Genomic DNA, 23,632 nt, shown 5'->3' with positions numbered 1-23,632 from the left:
AATCAAAGACTCTATGTTAAAGTGAGAACAAAGAACTGCTTCAGTTATTTGCTGTGGATCCTGAGCTTAAAATATTTGCCTCAGTTTTGTCATCTGTAAAATGAGCTGGAGAAGATAATGGCCAGCCACTCCATTATCTTTGCCAAGAAAATTTCAAAAGAGGTCATGAAGAGTCAGATAAAAGTCAAAACAACTGATTGACAACAAAAAAATGAATCAAATTTATTTCACCATAAATTTTTTGTGTCTAATCTCATTTGGACTCTTGCTGCTACTCAACAATCCTATTCTGCTTTTATTGACTTCTTATCTCATTTCCCACATGACTATTTCAAATTTAGTAACTATTCTATCAATTTATTTCCATAAATCTCTATCAAGTGTACAGCATGTGAAAGACACTGTGCTTAACCATGCCTTCCTTCAAGGCATTTAGAGTCCTTGGAGAGATTCTGCCAATGCAGAGATAAGTTATTACAAGAAATTGTATTTAGGAGACAACAATGACAACTATAATGGAATTTTTAGAATACACCTGAACTCCTTTGGCATTCTAATGAAACTTTTGTACCCTTTCTCAGAATAATGTTTTGTTTTTGTCTTTTTGAGGGAGAAGAGCAGTAGAGGGAGGCAATCATGGATAAGTGACTTGCCCAGGATCACATAGCTAGCAAGTGTCTGATGATGGATTTGAACTCAGGTCCTCTTGACTCAAGGGCTGGTGCTCTATCCACTGCACTACCTGGCTGTCTCATAATAATGTTTTTAAATACACAACATACATAGGATTAAAAAGGAAGACAATTATATTAAAATACATTTGTCATTTTTTTCAAGTAACTTCATCAACTTCATGTTAAGAACTCCTGCCTAATAAGAGAGATCAGAGGTTTTATGCAAGAGGTAGAATATAAACTTGAGCCCAGTAAAGATTTAAAAAGACAGAGTTTGGTAGGCAGATTCCAAGTATTAGAAAGGATTGTTGCATAACCTGGCCATAGGAAATTGAATATTAGCTTAATAAAACTGCAATTCTATTTTTATGTAAGTAGGTAAGAAGGTAAGACACTAACTCTGTAATTCTGAGCAAGTCATTTAACCCTATTTGCATCAATTTCCTCAACTGAGCTGAAAATGAAAAAATGTCAGACCACTCCAATATCTTTGCCAAGAAAACCCCAACTTCCCCAACCCTCCAATAATGAAGAATCAAGCATAACTGAAAACAGCTGAACAACAACAAAATAAGAACCATCTAGATAAATAATTTGACACCAAATTGTGGAGGATTTTAAATCCTAATATATGGATTTCTCTTAATTCTAGTGTTTCTTCTCTGTTTAGTAGTTGCAGTTTATCCTAAATATAGCTGTTTCTTCCCAATTAGAATGAGAGCTCCATGAGAGCATAATTTTCTTTATATCCATATGACTTTAGCATAATAATAATTTTAACATGGGATAATAATTTTATAAAGACAAGACTGACTTGTCTGGAGGAATTTTGAATTTTTCCTAGAAAAAAATAAAGTATCTAATTCCTTTATCTGTCTGAGATAAGACTTGTGTTCCAGGGAGATTTATTTTTTTTGGCAACTAAATGAAGGATGGTTTGGATAGGGCACTTGTAAAAGAGAGACTATTTCATTAGTTCAGACTAGAGATATGAGAACTAGCATGGAGGTAGAGTTGTCAGTAGATAATTACTAATTAGTGATGAGAAAATTTGAGGATTCTGATGCCTTAAATAGAAGTAGTGACATTTGAAAGAGGGGTAGGAGTAAAGGTTTTAATTTTCATTTTGGAAACATTGAATTTGAGGAATGGTTCAAGATGGAGATGTGCACACCTATGGAAAATTTATGATGTGGAACTAAATCTTAGAACAGAGGTTGAGGGGGCAGCTAGGTGATGCAATGGATAGAACACCAGCCCTGGAGTCAGGAGTACCTGAGTTCAAATCTGGCCTCAGACACTTAATAATTACCTAGCTGTGTGGCCTTGGGCAAGCCACTTAACCCCATTTGCCTTGCCAAAACCTAAAAAAACAAAACAAAACAAAAAAGAGGTTTAGGTCAGATGTATAGATTAAATAGTTGTCTGTATAGAAATGGTTAATGAGCCCATATGGAGTGATTTGTATGCTAAGGGTGAAAGCATAAAGAATGGAGTCCACTTAGGAATGGAAGATGGATAATTAACTAGTAAAAGTCACTGAAAAGTTAGTGGTTCCAGTTTAGGAGATAGAAAGAGAAAGGGAGAGCAATAATAGAAGCTAAGAGAGAAGTGAATATTCAGGTGGAGGGAGTGGATAGCAATGTCAAGAGCTGAAGAGAGGTCAAGAAGGATCCAAACTCACAAAAGAGTATTGATTTTAACAAGATAATGTTGAAAATAATGGAGAATATAATTTCAGTGGAATTGTAGGGTGGAAAGTCAGAATAGAATGTTGGTTACAAAGGTGGTTGTTATTGTTTATCCTTCATTTTTGAAGAAGATTATGATATTAGGGAGATGATTCCTTTACATGCAAGTCAGTTGAATTCAAGTGAGGGGTTGCTGTGCAGTCCCTAACTTCATTTTTTTTTCCTTTGAAGTCATCTGGTTCCAGTGACCAGATATGGATTAGGATGATTGGAAATGGTCTAGTACACAGTGGGAGACCTTGACTTTCTAAAGCTAGTCTTTCCCAATCACAGTTTGACTAAGGGAGCACTCATTCAGTCATGAAGTTTAGGGAAGAGAGAGATGAGACAAAGAGACCAGGAATGACCACTTCCAAATAAGAAGGGAAAAAAATTGTTGAGAGGGTAACACCCTCAAGATGCAAAAAGAGAAAAGAGATAAAGGACAAAAGCTTGAAAGGAAGATGGGGAAAGTGAAGGTTTTGGTTTTGCTTTTGCTTTAAGGAACAGGAAAATTCTGGTTATGTGTCTAAGCGTCTAGGCAGGAAAGATAGAGCTTGAAGATGAATTTGAGGGAAGGAATGATCATCTGAGTAAACTCTCAAAGGGATGAGAAAGCATAAGCAGAGACGTTTACCTTGATAAAGCTAAGAGAAAGACAGATGAAGGTGTAAAGGGACTTTTAGGTGTAGAGTAGGGAGAATACATTTTGAATGGTTTTATTTTATGAATGGGAAGACTGATCATCTGATTTGATACTTGCGAATGAAAGAGAGAGAAGATTTGGAGGAGGCGCTGTTCAAAATATAATAGTCAATCTGAAAAGGATAAAAGTAGGGGCCATTTAAATTCAGACTATGAATTTGTAGTAGGAACAGTCAAACACCTTGAGTAGCATTTTGGAAGTAGGAAGGGGAAAGCAAATAGTGATAGAAACCCAGAACTGAGAAATGTATGAGCATCAATGTTCATAGGACAAGGGGAGGATTCTAGGAAATCCAAAAGGAAGGGTATTTATTTTTGGTTTCAACTCCTCCTCAAAATATTTTTGCATTTTCTGTTTTATTCTGAAGATCACTTTGCTTAACATAGATAAAATCAAATTAAGTTAAGACACCTGTCCAAGGAAACACTGCTTACCCCATTTCCACATGATAAAAATCTTACTCATTCTTCAAATCAAGTGCCAGAAGTCTTTCCTGATATCACATTGAATATATACTCTCCCTCTTTTGCATCTCCATTACACACTGTACCTTTTTTACAGAATTCAAAATTTAATTTTCTTATGTTATATTTTGGTTCAATTCAATAAGCATTTAAAGTACTTAGTTAGAATAAGCCAAATACTACTCTAGAAGTTATTTCCTTGTGTCTTAGATCTTTTACTCAACTCCATAGAAACAGGTACTTATCCTGATCAGCATTTCTGTTGCTGCCCCACTCTCTTCTGATTCTCTGCCTGCACCAGACCCCTAGAATAGCATATATTATTACTTAATAAATACCTGAATATATACCTAGCTGCCTTCAATGATTTCAAGGCAATAAGCATTTATTAAATGTTTACTATATGTGAATTATTATGTCATGTGTTCAGGATACAAATGCAGGCAAAAAAAAGTATCAGATCTTTTTCTCAAGAGTTTGAAATCTATTAAGACATTACACAAAAGGGAAGTGGAAGGGGAAAGAGATATAAAGGAGGATGGAGGAAGGTACCCAACAAGAGTATTGATGTCTAAAAACTCTGAATGCAGGGGAATGAAGGTGGACTGGTCTGGGCACCTCTTCCAAATGAGCCCCAGGAAGAATTTCAAGTCATCACATTGAGGTGAACTATATCTCAAAGAACTGTTGATATAGTTAGTGTACCATCATCATATTTGAAAGATCATAAAGGCTCAAAGAGATACTGTAAGCCTTGACTTGGGCAAGGTTTAGCACCATTTTCAAAGTAAGGAAAAATAAGATTAGAGTCTAAAAAATATATGCCAATGAAATTGACTTTAATTGCTTACGAAATTTTAGAACATATTATTAAAGGAATGTTTTATGAATATTTATTTAGAAAATAAGGGATGACTAGAGAAGTCAATGAGAGTTCATTACAGATTATACCAGACTTATTTCATTTTATTTTTTGGTAGGATAGTCAGGAAATTATTATAAACATGAATGCCCTAGGAAATGAAACGTTTCCCTTCATTGGAGGTTGGATGATGATTTGTTAGGAAAATTGTAAAGGGCAATTCTGCTAGAGTTGACTTTAGCAGAGGCAACTCTGGTCCAGAGTTGACTAGAAGCCCTTAAAACCCCTTCTAATTTGAAGATACTATGATGCTGTGACACTAGGAAAGGCACAAATGTGCAAATATACAGAGTAGTTTAGTCTGACTAATGTGTAGAATACTTGTAGGTATGGGCAGACAATAAAGCTAGAAAAACTCATAGTAAGATCTTTAAGATTAGGGACTATATGTGTTACTAAAAGTTTATTGTAGGAGCTATATTACATAGGATCTTGTTTAAAGTTTAGACTTTAGATTGTTGGCAACATAGGAATGCCATTAAAGGTTTTGAGCAGAAGGTGATATGTGTAAATTGAGGTTTTAGGAAGATTAGTAGTATGTAGAGATTGGATTTCAGAGGTGAAAGTCTAAAGGCAGGGAGATTCATTAAGAAGCTCTCATAGTAGACTGGGCAATACAAAATAAAACATTATACTAGAATAGTGATTATAAAGAAAACAAGATAGAATTTGGCAATTAATTGATATATATGGGAGCAAGGAAATGTGAGGAGTCACAGATGATTCTGAAGAATAGATGTTCATTTACAAAGAAGATGGTACTATTATAACAGACACAGAAATGCTAGAAGGAGGACCTACAATTACAGAACTTTCTACAGGTCTATCACATTTTACTCTTTCTAGGCTTTGAATCTGCTCTAGTCCCTTGATCTCAATGGATATTGAGTCTAACCAATGTCTGATCAAGAAACCCCATCACAACATTCCTGAAAAATGGTTCTCTGGACTTTGATCTCTAATATCAGAAGACCCACTAATTACCTCCCCAAAAAAATCCACTCCAGTTTTGGATACCTCTAATTATTAGTTTGAGTCTAAATCTGTTTTCTCTTCACCTTGTATATGTTACTTTCAGTTCTGTTTTCTGATACAATTAGATTCTTCTTCTACATGAATATGCCCTTTAATTACATAGAGATAGATAAATCATGCCCTCTCATATAAGCTAAACATCATCTTTTATTTCAATCATTTCTCACATGGAATGAATTTGAATCTTTTCAGCATCCTTGTTTACCCTTCTTTGGTCACTCTCCAGCTTATCAGTGAACTTTTTGATCCCTAAAAGTCATAGTCTGACTTGGGCAGAGTATAGTAGGACTGTCAACTCCTTTTTTGAAAGCTGTTATTCTCTTAATGTAATACAAGAACACATTAACACTGCTAATTTGTATTGAAATTGCAGTCTACTGGTAGATTTTCTTAACATGAATTACTAGTTAGCTGGAGTCACTTCACTTCACTGACAAGTGAAGAGTAAGAGAATTATAGCTCAAAAGGTATGCTTTGAATTGGGGAGGACAGTGAATGCCAGGTTTAGTGAGTGGTATTTTTTTGTTATTTGATAAAGGGTCCTTGAAGGTGTTTGGACTGAGTGTAGGATAGGATGAGGATGTGTGGATATAACAAGATGATTAATTTGACTATGCTGTGTATAATGAATTAGAGAGATGAAAAGCTAGAAGTGGGGATACAGTTTTGAAATTATTCCTTTAGGCCTGAAGTAGAGGAATATGAATAGGAAGAGAAAGAAAAGGGATAAATGAATAAACAAGATTAATGGGTGAGGAGAAGAAAACAGGGTTTCCAATAAACTCTTCTGATCAATGAAAACTGGGTCTCAACTGGAATATCTTGATGTAACTTCAGATTCACCACATATATAAATTATTGCCTCATCTTCTCTATGAACCTGTCAGTCTTCCTAACTTCCCTATGGTTTATGTCATTCACATAACTCTGAATTTTATTTTTCTTTTATCTACAACATTCAAGCAACTGCTAAGTCCTATTCATTCTACCTCCACAGTCTCTCATAACTGTCCCCTTCTTTCCAGTTCCACTGCCACTCCCCAAATGTCCTCAATCATCTCACCTATATCATTGTCATAGATTCTTAACTAGTTTTTCTCCCCATAATTTCCCTCTCTAATCCTATATTCACACAGCTGCCAAAGTAATCCTTCTTAAATGCAGTTTCGACCAGATCAATTCCATTTTCAAAAACAGATTTCCTGTTGTCTGACAGAAAAAATATAAACAGCTGGTGTTCAAGAGTCCATCTCTAACTTATTTTTCTAACCTTATGTCACACAAGTTTCCTTTATGCTGTTTATATTCCATCCAAATTGTACTACAGTTCCTTTATTTAATTTTACATCCTTTTATATCCTTGTATTTGTGAAGGCCTTTTCCTGTTTCTGAAATATATTTGCTTCCTCATTTTTGATTGTTGAAATCTTTCTTTTTCTTTGAGACTCAGCTCAGGTTCTCTTAATACATGATTTCTGGTTCCCCTGTTTATTTCTAAATTCTTTGAGGTCTAAATTATTTCAATTTTCATCTGTAAACTTCAGTGCCTACATATAACATTCTACATATAATAGAAATGATGCTTTTGTAAATGCAATTTTTAAAGATCTTTCCATTTCAAATTAAGTTCCTCCCACCACCCTCTCTCTTATCCTTTGAGAAGAACAAAAGAATGAAAAAAATATTACCTATCATTAGTATATATATATATATGTATATATATATATATATATATATATATATATATATATCAATAATAAATATTTGTTAAACTGAATTGAGCCTATGACAGGAGTTTTAGCTTCCTCTAGAGCAGGGGTGGTGAATATCTAGACCTGCAGTACCTATAAGGTCTGTGAAATCATTTGGTCTGGTGCTGCCATGGCAACCATAGGTGGAATTTGAAATTCAATAAATATAGGTGCTTTTCAGGGGTGAATTAATTAAATGTTTGACCGAATATAACAGGCTCATTTTTAAGTTGATAATTTCGTATGGCCCATAAACAATGTTAAAAATATCCAAATGAACCTTGGCAGAAAAAAAGGTTCCCCTACCCCTGCTCTAGGGACTCATTTATTTCTTTGCCTTTGTGTTTTTGGTAAATATTGTCTTAGAAAATTAAGTTGGTCTTTGCTAAACTACAAATAAAATTAATATAAAACCCCCATACACACACTTTTTGGTCAGAACAGACAGGCTGATGGAGCAGTAATTACAGAGACCAGGGAATATGTGTTGGGGACAGAGCCCAGATCATCTCTAGAGACTAGAAATAGCTAGGATGGCAAAGAGAATGAGAATTCAGGAGGAGACTTGAAGATCATTGTAGCATTAATCCTTTCCTACCTAGAAGAGTCTCTCCCTTCAGATGAGTTTTCTAGAATTTGGAGCTCATCCTCATCTGCCCTGGACTTTTCAGTGTCCCATGTCAGTTGATGCAGCCCCCTCTATTGATCTAATTAGGAAGAAGGAGGTTGAGTGTGTACTTCTCAAAGGCTTCTGTATCTAAGTGAGTGGGAGAGTCAAGGGGGAAGAAAAAGGATGAATAGGAAATGGTGCATTCTTCTAATGTTGTACTATTCTAGAGTTTCTAACCTTCAGATTTCCTCTCTCTCCTGAGACAGGGACCAAAATCTGAAGAGATATTGGGCCCTTGATACAGATAAAATGAGAAGATGTATCCAATGTACTTTGTGAACTGTAAATCCCTATATTTTATTTGACATCTGGTGGGTGATGGGGGTTTTGTTTATTCCCTCAGCTTTAACTTGGAACCTGGCTATGACTTTCTTCACATCTATGATGGGTTGGACTCCCATAGCCCCCTGATTGGGAGCTTCTATGGCTCTCAGCTCCCAGAGCGCATTGAGAGCAGCAGCAACAGTTTATTCCTGGCCTTCCGTAGTGATGCATCTGTGAGCAATTTGGGCTTCGTCATCGATTACACAGGTAAATGAACCAGATTTTAGGAGGGGCAGCCATAAACATTAGACCAAAGAGAATGGGGATGGGGTTGTGGTGGGGCTCTTGGTGGGGGTACAGTCATTGTGTCATAGAGGAAAAAACCCTAGCCTGGGATTAAGAGATTTGGTTCCACCACTAACTAATTGTATTCTTAGGCAAGTCACTTCTTCCTCAGCCTCAGTAAAATGGATATGAGGGAACTGAAGCAATTAATTACCGAAGTTCATTCCAAATTCTGTCCAGTTTGCAGTGTTCCTTCCCAAAAACAGGGAAAGAAAGCAACAGGAGCACTTGGGTAATTCCTTTGACTTCTTAGACGTGAGTCTTTCTGTTCAGAAAAGAACTTCCTCTTGAAGACAGATGAGAAACCATCTCAATCAAAAGACAAATCAGATTACTTTGGAACTACATTCTATCTTCTGCCAGCACATTCAGGGGGCAATAACTTTGAACTGGTGGTCACAATAGCATTACACTGCTTCTCTAATCTTTATATCTCTGAGTTCCATGTTCTTGGTTCCCTAGGTTTCCCTACCATCAACCAAACCACAAATACATTCTAATTACTCAAAAATACAATGATCTTGGCTTTTTCTCCTTTCTCTTTAGTTCAGCTACCATCTGCATGTATTCTCTTGGTTTTTTTTTTGTATTCTGTTGTTATTGGTATTACAAGATTCTATTTCATTTCTTCCCTGCTTTTGGGTAGATTTTATTAGTCTTTTGTGATTTCCTTCAAACTCCTTCTTCTCTTTTTCCCCTTTATTTTTTCTGCCCTTTTCACTCTTATCCATTCCTAAATTTCTATAATTCCTATAAACTTCTCCACTAGAATTGTTATTCTACTTTTCTTGACCTTTTTTTCCCCTTCCTTAGAAAATCAGATTTTAGGAGGGGCAGCTATAAACATTAGACTAAAGAAAATGGGGATGGGGTTGTGGTAGGGCTCTTGGTGGAGGTACAGTCATTGTGTCATAGAAGAAAGAAATTTTCCCTTCTCAGTCATTCTTCCTGAGACTCATTTAAATATATGTCATCTGAAAATGCAGGTTCCCTTCTTGCTTTTTCTTCTCGACAGGAGCCTGCTCTTGTCCAATATTTTTGGATCTTCTTTAGCTTCATAATTGATTTGTTTTTCCTTTTTATTACCATCACCTGCAGAAATCCACTTCTTAAATTTTTTTCCTTTTTTTAGCCCCATCATAAGTACTGCTATTTCTTATTCCAGTTTGGACCAAGCTGCATCCTGTTTTCCATTGAATGTGCCTTCTGTACACAAGACAACTTTCCTTCCACATCAGTTCTTAGACAAAAGGCCACGATGTGGCCTTGTCCTCCTCATTTGATCTCATATTCCTCCCATTTTATATCATAGTTTCATCTCACCAGAGGAATAGCTTATGTCTAGGAAGAAGCTGGCCACATTTATATGGTCTGTTGATATGACATTCATTCAGCAAGCATTTATTAAGTGTCTATTTATGCCAAAATTTTTTATGTTCTAGGAATATAAAAATAAAATTAGAAATCCCTGATCTCAAAGATCTGAACTAGAGAAACTAGTACAGAGACACTGCCCATAATTATACTTCTTTCTTCCTAAATGACAAAAATCAAGCAGGTGATTAGCACCTTTCTTTCCTTGGTATAGTTATGTTTGACACATTCCCTAATTTTATGGCCAACAGATCCAGGAAGCTGCTAATATGCCACACTATATTTTTAACCAAGTACTGATGTCCCATTGTTTTGCTCCCTAATTAGAGTGAATGATTTTTAGTCTGGACCTACTTATTGGCAGCCATCTCACTGGCTCATTTTCTTCCTGTAAAGGCCCCCAATATATATAACTCACATCTCTGCCCCTGGGAAGTTCATGTCCAATGCATCACTTGAGATTTGAATGGCAACAAGATTTTTGTTTCTTTCTCAAATGAATCAGTAAATCTTTTGTTAGCCAGGGCTCTCTCTCCCTTGTACATTGAATGAAAGGGTAGATTATTCTCCTCTTTTTCAAAAACCTGAGTCTCAAGGAAATAGACAGCATCATTACTTTCCTTTAGATAGTATTCTATTGGTACAAAGAACTTCGTGTATATCATCTAATTTGATCTTTACAGTAAATAGCCTTGAAAGGTAAGTAATGGAAGTATGATTGCCCTCATTTTACAGTTGTGGACACTGAGGCCCAGAGTAGTGAAGGAATTTGCCTATGGTTCCATTGAAAATGTTAGAAGCAGGCCTTGATCCCAAGCCTCTTGACTCTTGAGTCCAAGGTTCTTTCATTTACCTCACTCTCTCTAACAATGGAATTGGAGAGAAAGGTGGGATGACTCTTGCTCTGGATCTTATTTCCTAGGTCAAATAGGCTGTTACCTCTGGTGGTACATTTGTATGTTGACAAAGTTGTAGGAGTTATCTCGTTAGGAGAAAAGTATTGTCCTTTGAATGACCCTGGCCCCCAAGTCTAGACCTTCATTGGCTTTTGGGAGGCAATAAAATAATACTTACCAGGTATAGCTTAAGTAATAACTATGGATCATTGAGGGGTCAGGAGTAGAAGCTGTCATAACAAATTAGAGTTGAAGCATGGGAAACAAAGAACAAGAGATTATGAGATCCTGCACCTTTCCTGGGAAAATTTAATCAATCACAAAGAGATCAGTGAGGTTCAAACATTACTGTTAAGAAAAATGCCCTGGTCATATGAATAGTGGAGTTGGTATACAAGATATCCATCTCAATGGCTCAGTGACTGGAAAACATTTCTTTTATATAAGTCACATGTCTAATGGTTTTTGTACAAAGAAACTCTGAACCTCAATTTTAGAGACTGGGGCCATCTATTTTGCTGTTTCAAGGACAATTGAATCAGAATTTTAATGTCTTATTGTATGTGATCTTCTCTATTGGAGACACAATTCAAAAACCATATTCCATTGATGGAGACTAAATAGAGTTGTCTTTTTATTTGCCAAATATCACAAAAAGATGTTGCTTTTGGTTTTGACAAGTTCTGTGTGGCTGTATTCTATTATCCCCTTTCAGATTAGTAATTGTTTCTTGAACAGAAGATTGGTTGATCTGAATGCAAAAATGTTTACAATAATGTAAAAACATGTTGAGTCATGTGTAAACGTATGTTAAAGTTGAGGTGTACCAAGTAGTTCCATTTATTTTCTCATATAACTTTCCTTATTCTCTGGGTTATAGGGAGACAAGTAGGCTGTGGCCTAGAAATGGTTAATGTCTTTTCCAAGCTTTGATGGAAATATAGGTATCACCACTGTCCATTATGAATGTAGAATTATAAAATGATAACATATTAGTCAAGTTTATTTTACAGAGGAGAAAACTGAAGGCCAGAGTGGATACACAATCAATTCCTGGCTGACCTAGAACCCACACTTCTTGACTCTCAGTCCAATTCTGTTTCCACACCACACATCATCGTTTCATCTCACCAGAGGAATAGCTTAGGTCTATGAAGAAATTGGACACATTTATATGGTCTATTGATATGACATTCATTCAGTAAGAATTTGTTAAGTTCCTATTTATGACAAAAAGTTTATTATGTTCTAGGAATTTGAAAATAAAAATAAAAATCCCTGATCTCAAAGATCGACTAGATAAACTAGAACAGATAACAAATAGAACAAGTGTGATGTAACGGAAAGAGCATTCATTGAACTTCAGATGAGTTGGGTTTGAGCTTTTTAATAACTGTCTGATTCTAGGTAATCTTAATTTCTCTGAGTTTTTGTTTCCTCCTTTAAAAAAGAATAATAATACTTGTACTATCTGCCTCATAAGTAGCTAATACAAAGGGGTGGAGAAGAATCTGAAATTATGCCATAATATTTATGATAATAATTGTATTCAAATCATCCAACTCCCTTCTTTTTTATGAGAATCAAATCAAATTATATAACGCGTCATATGACCATAAAGTACTAAATAAATATCACTTAGTATTTTGTAATGGTATTATAATGAAATAGATAAAAACATAATCACAAGAAGAAACAATACTTGAATTTTTCTTTACTGTCCTTCCCAGTCCTGACATTTTCAATGATATCTCACTTTTCTAGATAATTTGCAAATTACCAGACCTGAGAATTAATCAAAACCCTAATTATAATTTGCAAAGAAAGGGGAAGGGTAAGATGAGCAAGGAAAAAAAATCAAATGGAGCTATTGTCCAATCTAGAATTTTCCTCTGGAAATTGGATTCTTTGTTGTGGCAAAGAGAAAAAGAAGAATAAAGTTTGTCGGAAATGGCTTTTTGCTGTGGATAGACTGTTTTTTACATGACCACAATTAACTCTGTAAGAGTTTCTATCAGGTAGAAATCACATAATCATACCTAGGCCAGCAAGGGTAAAGCATTTAGTCAGAAAATCATTGAACATTTATTAAATACCTGCTAGGTGTGAGGCACTGTACTAAGCTCTAGAGATAGAAAGGTGAAAATAAGTTCCTGTTCTCAAGGAGCTCAATCTAACAGAGGAGATCACATGCAATCAACTGTGTACAAACAAATTATATAGAAAGATAAATTGGAACTTATCAAGAGAAAGAAATTGCTAGTTTTGCAGGATGAGACCAGCCTATTTGAGATTCAGGTTTGAATGTTGTCAGGAGGCTGATTGCAGATATCAGGGAACAAGATACCCTATAGAGAAGTAGAGGCAGAAACTTTTGGAGCCTGGGGTATAATCATTTACCATTCTTTCAGTGCTTTGATATCAACAATTAGTAGACATTGGATTTCAAGTGGTTGCTCTGCTTTGTACTCTCCCAAAAGTTTTTTTTTTTTATTGGAAAAATCAGTGGACCCAAGGCTAGTGATCTGGGTTCTAGTTCCATTTTTATAACTGACTGGCTGTGTGAGTCCACTCTGGTCAACCAATCAGTCAGACATCAAACAGGAATGATTATTTTATGGTCCTCAATTTCATCATCCCTACAGTGAAGAGGTAGACTCAATAATTCCTAAAATCCTTTAAAATTTTCAAATCTCTGGTTTTTGGAGAATAGACTCCAGGGGTAGAATGCGCTCCAAAATTTTTATCTTCAGTTTCAAAGGTTTCCATCACTAATGAAGTCTGCCTTAGATATGCTCATGCATATGGGTCTTGTGGCTACTGATATTTATAGAATAATGGAGTTTTCTTTCATGATTAGACCATGTCACTTCTTCCTCAAGAACTTTAATGATTTCCCATTACTTCTAAAGTTAAATATAAACCCTTTAGTTTAGGATTTGAAGAAGTAATGCTGTACAGAGGAGCTATGAACTGAGAGTCTGGAGACATGGCTTTTTTTACTTGCTACCACCTAGATTTAGGCTGTGAACACTGTACTTCACTGGGTGGTAGTGAGGGTCTAGTGATATTATCTTAGCAAAAATGCTTTATGAATCTTAAAGTACTATACAAATGTCAACTATTATAATTATTATTTATGACCCTCCAAAATAGGTTTCCAACCTCCCTTTGCAGACTTTTTTCATTTTATTGTTCTTGATAAACATTTTTGTTCTATAGTCAAATTAAAATCTTATTCTTCTTGACCTTGGCAGTTGTTTTTCCTTCCGTCTGAATCTTTCCTTTCTGAGCATTTTTTCAGTCTCCTTTCTTAGATCATCATCCATGTCTTTCTCTCTATTTTTAGGTATACCCTAGGTTTCTGGGAATTCCTTTCTTTGTTTTGTATCTTTCCACCAGAATTCCATCAATTCCCATGGGTTTAATGATTTGTCATTGTTTGTTTGCAAATAACTTCTAATATCACATTTCCAGACTTTAGCTCTCTTGAGAGCTCCAGTTCTTCATTATTAAATTCTTATTGGAATTTATTTGGTTTTCCCATACATAGATTTCTGAAATTCATTATGCAGAAAATGAAACCTTACCCCTCTTTCTAGTTTCTTCCCCCTTTCTAGAAAGATACCACTCACTGGTCCTTCCAGTCACTGAAGTTATTTTTCCTTTTCTTTTGCACCTAGTCAGTTATTGAATTTTTCTGATCTATCCCCTCAGCATCTCTTGCACTAGTTTCTTCTCTCCACTTTTATACCCAGGTTTGTGCTTTTTTTCCACTTCTCTGGACTAGTCTCCTTGCTTCCAGCTTTTTTTTCCTTTTCCAATCCATACTCCATACTGCTATCATTCATGCTTCTAAGTGACAAAGAATGGGAAGGTAGGTGGTGCCAGACCTGGAATCAGTAAGAGTCATCTCCCTCTTTCACATCTGGTCTCATTAGCTATGTGACCCTGGGTAAATTACTTAACCCCGTTTCCCTTATCTGGAAAATGAACTGGAGAAGAAAATGGTAAACCAATGCAGGATCCAAGAAAACAACAAATGGGATCATGAAGAGTCAGACATAACTGAAATGATGGAACATCAATATGTGACAAAGCTGTAGGAAATTATACGGGGAAAACTGTCAAATCTACTAGAACAAGATAACAATATAACCATTGAAAGAATCTACAGAACCCCTCCAGAAAGAGACACCGGGATAAAAAACTTAAAGGATTGTAATAACCAAATTTCAGAACTCTCAAATAAAGGAGAAAATATTGCAAGCAGCAAAAAGAAAACAATTCAAATACAAAGGAAGAACAATTAGCCTCACACAGGACCTAGTAGCCTCAACGCTGAAGGCTCAGAAGACCTGGAATAGCATATATCAGAGAGCAAAGGACCTGGGATTACAACCCAGAAAAATTCAGCATATATTGTTGGGGAAAAGATGGATGTTCGATGAAATAGAGGACTTCCAGAGTTTCCTGACACAAAGACCAGAAGTGGACAGAGATTTCAATTGCCAAATACATGACTCAAGCATTGCATAGAAAAGGTAAATAGGGAAGGAAAAAACAAAACAAAACAAATGTGACTCAAGACCATCAAATTGTATACAACCCTAAAAGGGAAGATATAGCACTTCTAATTCTTTAGAACTTTATTTCTCTTAGGTCAATTAAAGGGTAGAATATAATTGAAGAGAATGTACCTAAAGGATATGGGATTAGTTGGGTCTTATCTTACCATTGAAGAGGTCCAAGATGAAATCACTATGTTTGAGACAAAAAGCACTGCATAAAAGTAGGGATGTTAACTTCTAAGCTTAGGACTTTGTCTAATGAGGGCATCATAAACTGCAAGGTCCTGAGTCAGTGTCTCCCTTATCTTACAATCATTTGTAAAGTTGTCTGGTGAGACCTTCAGAGCCTCCCAGTACTTAGAGATATTTAAGATTCTTGAAGTTTATTAGATCAGGGTTTGACTTAACCCATGCTTCACTTAACAATGGGTTAAGTACCCTAGAAGAAGGGGGGGGTGGAAAAGTGGGAGAGAGAATAGACCTTAACAAGGGGTTAAGTACCATGGGTGGGGAGGGGGGATAAAGTGTGAGAGAAAATAGGCCTGGGGGAGAGGCACAAATGGGGAAATGATAGAACTTTGGATGATACGTTGACTCAAGAGGCGATTGTGTGTGCTTGAAAGATACTTGAAAATGGGGTAAGGTAAAAAAAATGATTATAATTATAATGTGATGCAATTTCAGTCAGTGCTGCTTATTAAGCAATCAAAGCAAACAATCAGTGATGATACCTTGATAACAATATGAGCTTATCAAGCAATCAAATATTAATACTGTGATTGATGATACCAGATCAATAGTAGTAAAGCAATAAATAGCACCAAGGGAAGAGTCACAAAGATTAATAATTTTAGAGGGAAAGAAGGGAGAATGTGAATGCTGAGTAAATTCTATTCAATAAATTTAGCTTATAGTGGGAATAAAACACATTCCCACTTCAGTTTAAAGATCTCCCCTAATCTACAGGGAAGGAGGACTAGGTGAAGGTATAAGTGCAAATAAACTGAAAATTAAATTTTTAAAAGAAGTCAAAGGGTAGAGGTAGTAAAATTTTGGTGAGGAGGAATAAGAGAAAATAGAAAAAATATAAATGGAGAAAGATAGCATGGAGAGAAATAGAGAATTAGTAATCTTAAATGAAAATGTGAATGAGATGAACTGTCCCATAAAATGGAATTAGATAGCAGAATGGATTAAAAACCAGAATCCTACAATATGTTGTTTACAAGAAACACATTTGGAGCAGAGAGACACACACAGGTAAAAAGTAAAAAGAGCAAAATATATTATACCTCAGCTGAAGTAAAAACATCAGGGGTAGCAATCCTGATCTCAGATAAAGTAAAAGCAAAAACCAATCTCATTAAAAAGGATAAAGAAGGAAACTACATCTTCTTAAAAAGTACCACTTGGTAATGAAGCTCTATCTTTACTAAACATGTATGCACCTAGTGGTATAGCATTCAAATTCCTAAATGAAAAGCTGAGTGAACTACAAGGAAACATAAACAACAAAACTTTAATAATGGGTGGCCTCAATCTCCCTCTCTCAGAACTAGTTAAATCTAACCACAAAATCAAAAAGAAGGAAGTTAAGAAGGTGAATGAAATCTTAGAAAACTTAGAAAGATAGACCTCTGGAGAAAACTTAATGGGGATAGAAAAGAATATATCTTTTTTCATGGCAGTACATGGCACCTATCCCAAAATTGACCATGTCCTAGGACACAAAAACATTAGAATCAAATGCAGAAAGGCAGAAATAATTAATACACACTTAGACCATAATGTAATAAAAAGTACACGTAATAACAGGTCATGGAAAGATAAACAAAAAACTGATTGGAAAATAAATTATTTAATCTTAAATAGTGGGTGAATCAAATAGCAAATAATAGCAATAATCAATATATCCAAGAAAATGATAATAATGACACATCATATCAAAATTCATGGGATGCAGAGAAGACAGTTTTAAGGGGATACTTTATATCTTTAAATGCCTATGTGAATAAAATAGAGAAAAAGATGAATGAATTGCATTTGCAACTAAAAAAAGCTAGAAGAGCAACAAATTAAAGATCCCAAATTAAATACCAAATTAGAAATTCTGAAAATCAAGGGAGAGATTAATAAAATTGAAAGCAAGAAAACCATTGATCTCATAAATAAAACTAAAAATTGGTTTTATGAAAAAGCCTATAAAATAGACAAACCTTTGGGCAATCTGATTTTAAAAAGAAAGAAGATAAGCAAATTACCAGTATCAAAAATGAAAAAGGTGAACTAGCCACCAATGAGACTTAATTAAGAGCCACTTTGCCAAACTCTATGCCAATAAATTAGATAGCTTGAGTGAAATGGGTGAATAATTTACAAAAATACAAACTGCCCAGATTAACAGAAGAGGAAATAAATTACTTAATCCCATTTCAGAAAAAAAAAAATTGAAAGAAACCATCAAAAAATTCCCTAAGAAAAAAGTCTCCAGGTCCAGATGCATTTAAAGTAACTACCAAACATTTAAGGAAAAATTAGTTCCTATTCTACATAAACTATTTTTAAAAACAGGAGAGGAAGGAGTTTTGCCAAACTCCTTTTATGATACCATCATGGTACTGATACCTAAACCAGGAAGAACCAAAACAGAGAAAGAAAACTATAGATCAATCTTCCTAATGAATATTGATGCAGAAATATTAAATAAAATTTTAACAATGAGACTTCAGCAAGTAATTACTAGGATAATACACCATGATCAAGTAGAATTTATACCAGGTAGGTAGGGATGGTTCAACATTAAGAAAGCACTCAACATAATTAAACATATCAATAGCAAAACCAACAGAAATTATATGATTATCTCAATAGAGGCTGAAAAAACCTTAGATAAAATTCAACATCCATCCTATTAAGAAATACTAGGAAAATTTAGTAATAAATGGAGTTTTCCTTAAAATAATAAATGGTACTAACTAAAACCATCAACAAATATTATATGTAATGGGAATAAACTTGGAGCATTTCCAATAAAATCAAATGTGATACAAAGATGCCCATTCTCACCATTTTTATTCAATATAATTAGAAATGTTAGCTATAGCAATAAGAGAAAAAAAGAAATTGAAAGAATCGGAATTGGAAATGAGGAAACAAAACTCTTTCACTCTTTGTAGATGAAATGATAGTATACTTAGAGAACCCGAGAAAAACATCTAAAAAAAACTCCTTGAAACAATTAACAAATTCAGCAAAATATTAGGATACAAAATAAACCCAAATAAATCATCATTATTTATATATATATATAATCAACAAAGCCCAAGAGCAAGAGATAGAAACAGAAATTCCATTTAAAGTAACTATAGACAATATTAAATAATTGAGAATCTATCTCCCATGACAAACCCAGAAACTCTGTGAAGACAATTATAAGCCATTTCTCATTCAAATAGAATCAGATCTAAATAATTGGAAAAATGTCAAATGCTAATGGTTTTGTTGAGCCAATATAATAAAAATGAAAATCCTGCCCAATTTGAATTATTTATTCAGTGCCATACCAATAAAACTACAAAATAACTACTTTACTGAATTAGAAAAAATAGTAACAAAATTCATCTGGAGCAACATAAGAGCAAGAATAGCAGGAGAACCAATGAAAATAAATGTAAAGGAAGGTGACCTAGCTCTACTAGATCTAAAACTATACTATAAAGCAGCAGTCATCAAAACTGCCTGGTACTGGTTAAGAAATGGAGTAAAGAATCAGTGGATTAGGATAGGGTCAAAAGAAACCATAGTAAATGACTGTGGCAATCTCATATTTGACAAACCAAAAGTCATCAGCTTCTGAGATATGAACTCACTATTTGACAAAAATTGTTGAGAAAACTAGAAAATAGTATGACAAAAAACTAGGCATAGATCCACATCTCACGCCCTATACCAAAATAAGGTCCAAAAGGGTACAGGATTTAGACATAAAGAGCAACACTGTAGATGAATTAATAGACCAAGAAATGCTCTATTAGATCTATAGAAGGGTGATAAATTTATGACAAGCAAGAATTAGAGCATATCATAAACTGCAAGATGAATGATTTTGACTTAAATTAAAAAAAGTTTTGCATTAATAAAATCAACGCTGTCAAAATTAGAAGGAAAGCAGAAAACTGGAAAACAACCTCCACAATTAAGAGTTCTGACAAAGTTCTAATTTCCAAAATATACAGAGAATTGCTTCAAATTTATAAGGTCATAAGTCATTCTCATAAATGATCAACAGATATGAACCATTTTCAAATGAAGAAAGTAAAGCTATATATAATCACATGAAAAAAATGCTCCAAATCTTTATTGAGTAGAAAAATACAAATTAAAACAATTCTGAGGTATCACCTCACACCTATCAGATTGACCAAGATGAAGAAAAAAGGGAACTGATCAATGTTGGAGAGGTTGTGGGAGGATTAGAACATTGATGCATTGCTGGCAGAGTTGTGAACGGATCCAACCTTTCTGGGGAGCAATATGGAACTATGCTCAGAGAGCAAGAAAATTGTTTATACTCTTTGACTCAGCAATTCCAATTTTAGGTCTCTATCCAGAAGTAATTATAAAAAAAAAAGGAAAAGTCCTACATGTTCCAAAATATTCATAGCAGTACTCTTTTAGTGGCAAAGAATTGGAAATTGAAGGGATGTCCATCAGATGGGGAATGGCTAAACAAGTTATATCAATGAATACTATGGAATACTATTCTATAAGAAACCATAAATAGTTGAACTCTAGAGAAGCATGGAATGACTTACAGGATCTGATGCTGAGTGAAGGGAGTAGAATCAAGCAAACAATGTGTACATCTTCAACATTGTGAGATGAACAACCTTTCTGGAAGCATCATCTCGCAGAAATTCAGAGAGCTGGGACAACTGTATTAGACCAGCTATGGACAATGTTATCTCCATCTAGAGGAAGAAAAACAAAACAAAAGAAAATACAAAAAAAACCCTTCAGAATCCCATGAACACTTTATAATAATTATCTCTTATGGATCTCTTTCCCTAAATCTTAATTCCTCATACCAAAAATAACTAATCATCATGTTTATCAAAATATGTCCTTACAGTGGTAATCTGACTGTTTGTTTCTAAGGAGGGGGGCTGGGAAGGGAGGGTGGAAGGAAATTTTGTAACTTAAAAATATGCATGTGCATATGGATAAAGATAAATAAAGAAAAAAAAGGAAAAAATGTGATAAAGAAATCCAAAAGCCAGTCCCTTTCCTCAAGGAACTTGTATTCTGGATGGGAAGACAACACACAAATAATCATGTACATTCTAGATATATAGGGTTTAAATGCAGGCAATCTCAGAAGGAAAGCTCTAACATGAACATAGAAGGACTCTTGCAGAAGCTAGAATTTGAACTGTAATTTAAAGGAAGCCAGAGAACCCAAGAGATGGAGAGAAGAAAGGAAAGCATAACCAGACATGTGGTACACAGCCATTGAAGAGACATGGAGTTGGAAGAGGGAGTAATATGTATGATGAACTGCAAGAAGGCTGTTGTCACTGGATCACAAAGCATGTGTAAGAGAGTAGAATAAAAGAAGATTGAAGATGTTGAAAGGACTTTAAATGCTAAATAGAGAATTTTTCATTTGTTCCTGGGGATGATAGGCATGGTCATCTATAGGAGAAGAGGACAAGAGCCTCAAGTATAGAGGATATTGTAGAACTGAACTGGTTCCCCAAATAAGAGATATAAGGAAGGAAGATAGTGTAATCAGAGTTGAGGTGATGAATTCGAAAAGAGCTAATGATTAGAGGGATTGGAGGTCACCTCAAGGATGAGAATAACAAAGTTAGGAATTATAAAGCACAGAGAAAGATAAACTTATAAAAAGAATAGTAAGATAAAGGAATTTCATATTTTATGGATACAGAATAGAAATAAGCAAGCTTACAGGTGTGACCATCTATATGTGTAGTTCAAGAGGAGTACAGAATTCCATCATAGGAAATAAATATGGGGCTAATGATTTTTCTCTAGGATCAAATATAAACTTTTCTGTTTGACATTTAGATTCTTTTAGAATATGAATTTATCTTTTAAAATCAATTCTGCATTCTAAGCTAAAGTTGCATTGCCTTTTCACATACCCTCTGTTTCATCTCAGTTGGCCCACTTACCATTCCTTTTGCATAATATTCCATTTCTTTTTTCTGCCTTTATTTACACAAGTTATTCTTCATCCTGAAATATTTTCCTTCCTCATCTCTGGCAAAAATTGATTTTCATCAAAATTAAACTAAAGCCCTTTTTCTAGAATGTTAGTGCTCTCTCTTCTCCTGGAAATCAATTTTTATTTGTTTATCTATATACAAGTTGTTTCCCTGCAATAGAATGTAAGCTCTGAGGGCAGAGCCTGTTTTTGTTTCTGTTTTTTATGTTCTTAGCAACCAATACAACACCTGAAGAGTAGGCACTTAGTAAAATTGCTTGACTTCAATTAAGATAGGCTATAGGTATATTTGCCCAGGATATTACCAATACCCATAATATGTTACTTACTTTTCTAGGAGTCCTTTAAAGCACTACCTGGTGCCATCTTCTCTGTCCACTGTTTGTGGATTCCCCTGGATGTTAGGATTTTCTTCCCCTTCAAATTACTTTGCATTTACTTATCTAGCTATACACTATTCCTTGAAGACAGTTATGATGTTGGTTAGTTTTTGTTTTCCTAGCCTTGTGCTTTTGCACCTAGTAGTCACTTAAATATTTATTTATCTACAACCTCCCTGTTGTGATCTAGGCTGTATACACTGGAATGTCTTAGAAATTTCAGTTGGGAGTTGAAGTGATTGTAGCATAACTTCCCAAGCCTTCCTTTGATTCTGGGTTATATCATTAGAAGCCCTACCTGGAGGCAGAAGAATGAATGAGGTGATGTTAGCTCTAGGATTTCACTCTAAGTAAAGGTTTTTGCATGAAACCAGAGATCTCACAGCCTCAACTCCCTGCTCCTAAGACTGAGCTGTTTCCCTTAAGGTCAGGTTCATTGTAAATGGGAAAATAATGATTTATTCTTTTTCAGAAAATCCTCGGGAGTCATGTTTTGATCCTGGTTCCATTAAGAATGGAACAAGAACTGGAACAGACCTGAAGTTGGGTTCCACTATCACTTACTACTGTAATGGAGGCTACATGATTGATGGTGCCTCCACACTGACCTGCATCCTGGCAGCAGATGGAAAGCCAGTATGGAACAAGCCCAGACCCATCTGCACAGGTTGTATGACTCCAGATGTGATTAGCATAGTAGAAGAAACTTTTCTGGTGGGCTCCAGAGTGAAACCATGGGAGGACACAATCAAGGGACAGGGCATTGTGAAGCAAAGGTGGAGAAAACTAAGTGGAATTGCAGCACAGTTTAGAAAGGGTATCTGTATAAAGGAGAGATTAATGACTTCCAGGCCTACACGACCAAAGAAATCACTTGAGACAGCTTTCGGAGGCATGAGGATAGGGTTGCTAATTCTCTACAAAACTGTACTGGACAGATTGTCTTCTCTGCTCTCCTATAATCACTCCATCCTCCAGTCTGTGGCCCTTTCCTATTAATGCTTTTTAAGTCGGTAGTCAAATAACTAAGTGAGTAGATTTAAAAATAAAGTATGAGAAAGATAAGGTGTTGGTGAATAAATAAGATGTTATCTGATAAAGTGTGGCTCAACTGAATAAGTTTTTTAGCCTGACAAGGAAGAATAAACAATAACCTATGGTCAAGTTAGTTAACTCAGATATGTGTTAGAAGACATAAAGGTTGGATATTTGATATGGTGTCAGAATCTTAGTTCTGCTTTTACTACCTTTCACTTAAATCTCTGGGCCTCAGCACTAAAATGAAGGTGGAATAGATGAACTTTAAGATTCCTTCTGCTTTCAAATCTAGAATCATAGAAGTAAGAATTGATTTTTTTTAAACTGTGACTCTTTGAGGTTATTTTAATTGTAATAGGTCCCTTGAAGACAGTATATCTTATAGGGGAAAAGAAACTTTCCTACTCTGACTATCTATTATTACCAGCCTTTCTTTTTAAGTGCAGTTTTCTTTGAAGTCAGGACTTCTTAATGAGAGTGTGTGTGTGTGTGTGGACAACTTTTCACACAATCATGTTTTGAAGTGCATAAACTAAAATCCAGTGGAGCAAAGAGATAATCC

General features: G+C 35.1%; 1 protein-coding gene across 1 annotated transcript in view; it reads left to right on the top strand.

The window, feature by feature from the left end:
* Nucleotides 1-23,632, top strand: part of LOC141508065 (CUB and sushi domain-containing protein 2) — a 619,633-nt gene that overhangs the window by 404,191 nt on the left and 191,810 nt on the right. The window contains exons 27-28 of the mRNA XM_074216347.1: nt 8,296-8,483; nt 22,505-22,699. Coding sequence (XP_074072448.1) covers nt 8,296-8,483; nt 22,505-22,699 — 383 coding nt within the window. The remainder of the gene's footprint in view (nt 1-8,295; nt 8,484-22,504; nt 22,700-23,632) is intronic.

The sequence above is a fragment of the Macrotis lagotis genome, chromosome 1, assembly GCF_037893015.1.
Source record: "Macrotis lagotis isolate mMagLag1 chromosome 1, bilby.v1.9.chrom.fasta, whole genome shotgun sequence".
NCBI classification, from domain to species: Eukaryota; Metazoa; Chordata; class Mammalia; order Peramelemorphia; family Peramelidae; genus Macrotis; species Macrotis lagotis.
Note: the sequence above shows the minus strand (reverse complement) of the source record. Positions and strands in the feature narration are given on the sequence as shown.